The 8289-nt window shown below is 36.8% G+C and overlaps 1 protein-coding gene across 1 annotated transcript; it reads left to right on the top strand.

The window, feature by feature from the left end:
- The first annotated feature begins 1439 nt into the window (after positions 1-1439).
- GPR85 (G protein-coupled receptor 85) lies at positions 1440-3023 on the top strand. Its single transcript, XM_039250286.1, has one exon. It carries the CDS (start codon positions 1477-1479, stop codon positions 2587-2589), a length of 1113 nt encoding a protein of 370 aa, XP_039106217.1. The 5' UTR covers positions 1440-1476; the 3' UTR covers positions 2590-3023.
- The last annotated feature ends 5266 nt before the right edge of the window (positions 3024-8289 follow it).

The raw sequence follows: 8289 nt of genomic DNA, 5'->3' as shown, positions 1-8289 counted from the left end.
TGAGGTTTTTTGTTTTTTTGTTTTTTTGACAATAAACTGCATAATGGAAGTACATTCAGACAATGCATCTTCAGTAGGGCTTATTGAGAGCTCCATTTCTGGAAAGCGTTGCAAGGCTGAGGAATATCAGACTGCGAATCACCGGGAACAGTTCCCTTGCAGCACAGAAGCAATCTCTCTCCCCATCTTCGCGTATGTAATGCATGTCTCTCTCCCCCTCCCCCTCCTCCACCCCACGTTATAAATCCAGGGGTGGCGGATTTCAGGTTTCGTAATGTTGCATGATGTGATCGGTATTTACCCGGGGATGTACCGGTGGGGAAATTAAAATCATCGAACGCAGTTTTGGCTGGGCTTCCATCAGCATATTCCGGGCTAGGGAGAAGTGGCAAAAGAAACCTGCTTCGTGGGAATAACAGAGGAAGCCGATTTTCCTAGTGTGGCTCTCAGGCACCTAAGAGACAATGTGCATTTTGTTTGAAAATGAAGCCACTTGCGATGTGCAACAAAGATTATCAGTGTAAGTAGGAAAGGCTTAATTGCCCAAGAAATACAGGTTCATGTTAAATTCATTTGAATCCAGGCAGCCAAGGTCTACAAATGGAAGTGCATTATTCCTCTGGGTGTGTTTCTCTGGCCAATATTTACATTAACCATTTTCAGTAATCATGTGGGTTTAAAAGAGAAAAGATTTACCAAAAATGGGGGGTAGGGTGGAGAGGAAAAGACAAAAGATTAAATCACATCAAATCCTGGATAAGTTCCTATTAATTTCGAAGTCCTATGTTGAAATTATGCTTTAAGATGAATCAACAAATACTCTTCTTACAATATGCAGCATGAATAGTGGCACTTGAGTTAAAAGACATATTTTGCAAGGGCTCTTTGAATTCATATCACCAGAAAAGCTGCCTGTAAAATACTGACAGACACTAACAGAACTGAAATAAATGTAGGTATTCTCCTCTCTGTCTCCTATTAGCAATCTTGTAGATTCCATTGTAACAGTAGTGATTAATTCCTGGTCTGGCATATTTTATGATTGTGGAACATTTTATTCCTTCAGTCCTAAAGGTACCCAATCAAATTTATGTTCTCCAAAATGGGGACATTTTTAAATTCATCTAGTTCAGAAGACTAAACAAGCCAATTCTCTGACATCTCAAGCAAAAATACTTACTACAGCAAATAATATTATTCAAAATTAAAACTTTATTTGCTTCTCCATAAATGAACAGCTTTATGTTAGCACTGCCTGACATCATTACTTGTTAACTTAAGAACTGATAGCTCATTTTTTTTCCAGATATTCTGATGGCAAATCAAATGGAAGAAAAGAGGAAGCATGACTGCAGATTGCATCAATTCTCTTTGTGGATTACATTTTCAGTAAAATGTATGGATCTATCTTTTCCTTGTTCTTATATCTAGATCATGAGACTTGACTGAGGCTGTATCTTTATCCTCCATCCATCTATGGCGAACTATAGCCATGCAGCTGACAACATTTTGCAAAATCTCTCTCCTCTAACAGCCTTTCTGAAACTGACTTCCTTGGGTTTCATAATAGGAGTCAGCGTGGTGGGCAACCTTCTGATCTCCATTTTGCTAGTGAAAGATAAGACCTTGCATAGAGCACCTTACTACTTCCTGTTGGATCTTTGCTGTTCCGATATCCTCAGATCTGCAATTTGTTTCCCATTTGTATTCAACTCTGTGAAAAATGGCTCTACCTGGACTTACGGGACTCTGACTTGCAAAGTGATTGCCTTTCTGGGGGTTTTGTCCTGTTTCCACACTGCTTTCATGCTCTTCTGCATCAGCGTCACCAGATACTTAGCTATCGCCCATCACCGCTTCTATACAAAGAGGCTGACCTTTTGGACGTGTCTGGCTGTGATCTGCATGGTGTGGACTCTGTCTGTGGCCATGGCATTCCCCCCAGTTTTAGATGTGGGCACTTACTCATTCATTAGGGAGGAAGATCAATGTACCTTCCAACACCGCTCCTTCAGGGCTAACGATTCCTTAGGATTTATGCTGCTCCTTGCTCTCATCCTCCTAGCCACACAGCTTGTCTACCTCAAGCTGATATTTTTTGTCCACGACCGAAGGAAAATGAAGCCAGTCCAGTTTGTAGCAGCAGTCAGCCAGAACTGGACTTTCCATGGCCCTGGAGCCAGTGGCCAGGCAGCTGCCAATTGGCTAGCAGGATTTGGAAGGGGTCCCACACCACCCACCTTGCTGGGCATCAGGCAAAATGCAAACACCACGGGCAGAAGAAGGCTCTTGGTCTTAGATGAGTTCAAAATGGAGAAAAGAATCAGCAGAATGTTCTATATAATGACTTTTCTCTTCCTAACCTTGTGGGGCCCATACCTGGTGGCCTGTTATTGGAGAGTTTTTGCAAGAGGGCCCGTAGTACCAGGGGGATTTCTAACAGCCGCTGTCTGGATGAGTTTTGCCCAAGCAGGAATCAATCCTTTTGTCTGCATTTTCTCCAACAGGGAGCTGAGGCGCTGTTTCAGCACAACCCTTCTTTACTGCAGAAAATCCAGGTTACCAAGGGAACCTTACTGTGTTATATGAAGGAGCATCTGGAAATCTTTAGCCTTGTGAAACACTAACCTTCTCTGCTAAGCAATTGTGGCCTGTAGCCATATCTTGAGAAGAAAATCAAGAAGGGGATCAGCGATTATAAGGATTTGGGCAACATTCTGCAGTCTTTGCAATAGTTCACCTATAATCCTATTTTAAATCTCAGAGTGATCCTGCTGATTGCCGGCGAAGGTTTGTAATTAAGAAAGGACTGAACCACTGCCCTAAGTTTCTTTATGTGGTTGAAAACTAGATAATGAAAGTAGCAGGTGCTAAGTATCAGTGCTAAATGCTGTGTATATCACTACTTATGAAAAAAAAAAACATCAAAAAAAACAATTAGCATTGGACATCTTAATAAATTAAGTTGACATGAGGTAAATGTGTTGATAAAAACTAATTTTAGAAGTTTGAAGACTTTAAAACATTTCATACTATTATTGTTTTGCAAAGACTAAAATATTTGGGGACTCAAAGTACTGTAATCCACTAAAGACGTGCCATGAATTATTGGATTATACACTTTTAAAAATTCGCCTTGTAAGTTTTGGGGAGCATTCCAAAGCAGTATATTGGTTCCAATTAGAGTTTACTCTTTTTTTTTTTTTTGTATTAATACATTACTATTTCTACTTACCACTTTCCTTACCTACTAGTGAAATTGCTAGCATTGAACTGTATTACGTGGTTTTGGTTGATTTGGTATAAAGTTTTCCCAATTCATTTATATTTTACAAATGCTAGATACTGGTCTAGGAGGCAACATTAAATGGTACCAACTGGTCACAATTGAGTAGTTCTAATAATGCAGAATAAACACATGTTGCCTTAAAGGGTTATCTAGTATCTTTCATCTTATTTAGCACTGGAGCAAATAGTCAAGGGAAATTGACTGTTTAGTAACTGGTCATGGTCATGCATCTGGAAGTGCATGGACGATCATTTAATACTCTTTTTCCTTTTTCCTCACATGGTTTGAAAATTAAGGTGCACATCACTGGGATAATGAGATTTTCTTCTGAGGTGTGCTACCCATTCTAGTGTGTTCTAAGAAGCAGGCAGTTGATGTATGTTTATATTTGAAGTCAGCTGTCAAGGGGAGACCACAGCCTTAGTATGACATCCTGCACAATTTGTGAAGCATTTATTCTACTGAAGGCACAGTCTTGTTTATACTTTCTGCACATTCAGTGTATTGGTCGTTTAAATTATTTCAGTTTTAACTTGTGAAAGCTTATAATATGATTTCTGGTATTTTAGAAATACATTAGAGTCTGTGAGTCTCATTCTTTAAGATACAGATGTGTGAATTTCAATATAAAGTTGCATTTGCCAAAATTTACCCGTGTAGCCTGTTACTTTCCTTGGAATAACTTTTACATTTTTGGCAATTAATTTCTTTTGACCTGGGAGGCAAGCACAAACTAGGAAGGCTAGCTTTATTATGGTTTTGCTTTTTTATTTTTGTAACTATTATATTTTGGAACTGGAAATGCATGACTGATAGGGAGCATAAAGCTGATAAACTGACAAATAATATCTACAAAAGCATTATTTGATAGTTTATCATAATCACCCCTCTATTTATTCTTATAAGGCAGTATTATTTAGAGATATATACTTGCTTAGTTAATTGGTTCAGAATTTTAATATAAAAATATCACATTTTAATTTGGAGCATAGAAATTTGGGGTTCTAAATATATAATATCTAAAAAGAATAGCTTACCATAACATGACAAAACCAAGAAACATTGTTTTTGTTTTCCATTGTTTACATTTGTTTGTTTTTGTTTTTGCTTTTGCTTTTTGGTACTTGAAAATATGATTAGGAATCTAATGGAACAGAATTCTTTATTGCTACAGTACTTCTGTAAAGAGAACATCAATATAAATATAAATAAGGAAAAATAAATCACTGGAATGTTTCAATGATATATGCAACTATTCAGTTTTGCTCATATAAGGACACCTCAAGCCATGATTTAGCAAGCACTGTGTTTGACCTCATTTTACTTTATACCAAAGTTGATTAGATTTGAGACAAAGTTTAATGTACAACAGTGAGTTGAATCTAGCAATAAAGGCCCCTTGTTGGTACTAAAATCATTATCCAAAATGCAGAAAAGGAATGTTATCAAAAGATACTCTGATAACATTATGTTTCCAACTCAAAAAAAATTTTTAGTAGAGGCATAATCACAATGATTGTATTTATAGAAAACTTTGCTTAGAGGTTCGATATCACCAGCAATCTGTAGAACATTCAGCAACTGTCTTGCAGCCAGAGATCAGGTTTTATTTTTACTAGCTCCCATAACATAGACAAGAAAACTGAGGCATAGATCAAAGGTGGGGGATTGAGGAGTCAAGAGCGAGAGCTGAGTAAGATTACCTGACTAAACCTAGCTATATGGAACAACAGATTCCAAACCCTTTGGTAAGTGATCAGTGAATAATACAGAACCATAGTGACTTTCATGTAAGCCAATTTGGACTAACTTGGCATTTCGGGTTAAAGGGCAAGCAGTAGGTGAGATACATCCCCAGTTAATACCATTTGTAAGTCAATGAGTAATGGTAGCAGTCATATAAAAAATCTGCTTCAGTGTCTTAATGACCAAATTACATTATCTATTTTGGCACCCATTCCAATATTCAATATTTTAAAATAGTTGGTAACTAATTCAACTTGAAAATGTTACTAATCTTCAACCCCTAAAAATATTCCCACTGGAGAGTCCAACCTCTCTGGAGAAAGGCTCATTACTAATAATAATGTGTCCCTCTTAGACTAATTACGTCTGAGCTGAACAGTCTTTAAATTGTTTTCCTTAATAGTGATGATATGTTTGCATGGATGTGTCTATACTACCTCATCTGGTTCCTTTGGTGCACAGTGGATTTATTAGTGAGATGCCTGGCTGGAACTAGGCATTCAGTCTGTGACTGTGGAATCCTATGCAGATATTAACTGAGACAGAAGGAGGTGAGTAACTTGCCCAGTTTCCCAAGAGGCCCCATTTAAATAACATAAAATTAACCAAAGTAATTAGAAACAATTATTTGTAGGACAACCGATTGACTGAATCACCTTCAAGCGTTAGCTGGTTGGATTTCAGCACCAGCATTTTTCACAGGTTAGCTGATTTGTTATTGCTCACACGCAGATATGGCCACTTATCCATTTACCTCTACTTCTATGAATGCTACCTGAATTGCTTATTAATTTATGTATTCATTCAACAAATATGTATTGGGCACTGGGCATGGTGCTAGGAGCGCAGTGGAAAACAAGACAGAACAGTCTCTCATGAATACTTATCTAGTGGGAATGACAAATACGTAGTAGCAAGAAGTTACAAGTGTTATGATAGTAAGCATTTCTAGGATAGACTTGGTATTAATGGCCATTAATGGACTGTTCTCCATTTTTCCTTCAGTGCCTTAGCTCCTATGTTTTCCCAATATTCCTTGGGATCTTTTATATATCACATTCCCTCAATTCAGAGGGAACCTCTTCTTCTGCTCACGCGTCATTTAGATGAATCACCATGTTACTTTGGGAACCTGAGTTCCCATGTTGTTAACGCTAAATACACAAAATAATGGCAAAAACTGAGTGTTAAAGTTACTCCCGTGTCCTGATTATCCATTTCCACAAGTGAGATATTTCAGTTCCTTCAAGAAATATGGAAATGTCTTTTCTTACATGTTCATACCTTCCCACGAGGTAGCCATGTGAATGCCTGGGTAAAGTGTCATCAAAGAAAGCACTAAGAAGCCAATTCGTGGGGCTCTCCCATGGTGCTCAAGCAATGATGGGAATTACCTGTGAAACAGGGTATATATCTTTATTGTTAAAGCACAACACTGCAAAGTTTCTAATGCTCCTTATTATAGATACCATAAAACTCTCTAACCCCCTAATCTGAAAAGTTTGTTTGGCCTCCAAAAGTTATTTCTATTGCAAACACAACTAAACATATTTGCAGTTATATAAAGACCTATTTCTTTTCAGCTAAGCCATGTAATAATGAGTTGTGGTGTGGCAAGATTACTGTAGGACAGTTTGTAAATAGAACCAAACTTCACTTCTGTGTATTTACCACTAGATACATTTACTTTGTTCCATTTTTTTACTCTACAGTGTTATTTAAAAAAAAAAAACATAAGAAACAGTTTATATTAATTACATATTTAAAAAGAAAGGAAAGAAAAGAAGATGATAAATGGTAATGCTTCAAATACTGGTTAAACACATTAATTAAGGTAGATGGTTGCCAGAATTGTGGGTTATTTGCAATTCCAAAATCTTGTGAGTTTGTTTTTCTATGTAAAAATACATCATTTTCATGTTTGTTAATATTCCCTTTTAAATGTTTTGAATGGAAATTGCAGGGTCTACAAGGATAATTGTTTATTGCTGACTTTTTTTATTATTGTTCTCAAATCTGGGCATGCTAGTGTTCTGTAACTTCCCCCAATTCCCTCAGAAACTCTTTTTTACACCATATTAAAATGATAGAATTGCTTAATTTTGAGGCACAGGTTCATAATTAGCCTAAATAGTGGTTAAAATGAAGATATTGTTTATAGGTGACTGGATTATTTATGCCATTAGTCAAACAGTCAAATAAGTTAAAGGCTTATTGAGAGAACTCGGGCAACAGAGGGAAGATGGTTTTGGGGGGGCTGGGGTTTTTTCTGTTTCTTTTTGGCTAAATGTTTGCCTTATACTGCAAGGTAACAGGTTCTAAAAAATGTATTAAGACCAAGAGGCTTTAGTTTTATAAAAGGATTATATAAATAAGGCCTAGCTTTTAAAATGGAGAAGGAGCTTTTATATCATCTCCTTTCCCCAAAGAAATGATGTCCATTAGCTGCTCAAACTTTTTGAGTTAAAAGGCTTTTAAGCCAGTTTTTCTCCCACCAGATCAGGCAGTTAATACATGGGCTGGAGCCCTGGAAGAAAGCAAAGAGAATATGTTTTCCTCTAAGCAATTGTAGAAAAAGGCCTCAAAAAAGCTACAGGTGGTTTGGGGCTTGGAATTATTCATACTTGAAATTCACAACCAGCCCATAGTTCCTTCTGATGCCACCAGACAACATTATCCTCTGAAAGACACAAGTTTTTCAAGGTTAACTTAAAGGTGGAAAGTTCTTTTTTCCCTCTGTTTGCTTGGAAAATAATAGATTCTTGACACAAAAATTAAAATTTATACTGTAATGTACACCTTGGTTTATGGAGTTTTAAATAGACAATAACATAACATTTAACTTATACGGGTGTTCAGGATCATGGGATGAGGAAGTAAGTATTATAATACTTTGAAAAAGCTATTATAATGTTAAAAAACTTTAAAGCTGAGTTGACAGTCAAGCTTCAACTAGCTAAAGCTAATTAGTTGTTTCTTTTCATAGCTTTAAGAAAGTAAAAATCTGACTAGATGACAGAAGAGCTTGTCTGTTTCTCCTCAAAACAGACAACTCAAAAACTCAAACAACTCAAAACACTCAAAAAAAGTGTTGAATTGGGAGAATGCATTCTCTCCAGGGGAAAAAAGAATTTGGGTCATTTTTAGTAAACATTTTTCTAAACATAATTCAACAGTCATTTATTGTGTACCTACTGCATGTACAATCCTGGGCAAGCTACTTAACTTTTCTATGCCTCACCAAGAAAAAGGAG

The sequence above is a fragment of the Hyaena hyaena genome, unplaced genomic scaffold (assembly GCF_003009895.1).
Source record: "Hyaena hyaena isolate Hyena2069 unplaced genomic scaffold, ASM300989v1 scaffold_365, whole genome shotgun sequence".
In the NCBI taxonomy this organism is placed as follows: domain Eukaryota; kingdom Metazoa; phylum Chordata; class Mammalia; order Carnivora; family Hyaenidae; genus Hyaena; species Hyaena hyaena.
This window is presented reverse-complemented; position numbering and strand designations above follow the sequence as displayed.

Excerpts from the sequence above, each read along its gene's own strand:
- GPR85 (XM_039250286.1), top strand. The coding sequence starts at position 1,477 with ATGGCGAACTATAGCCATGCAGCTGACAACATTTTGCAAAATCTCTCT.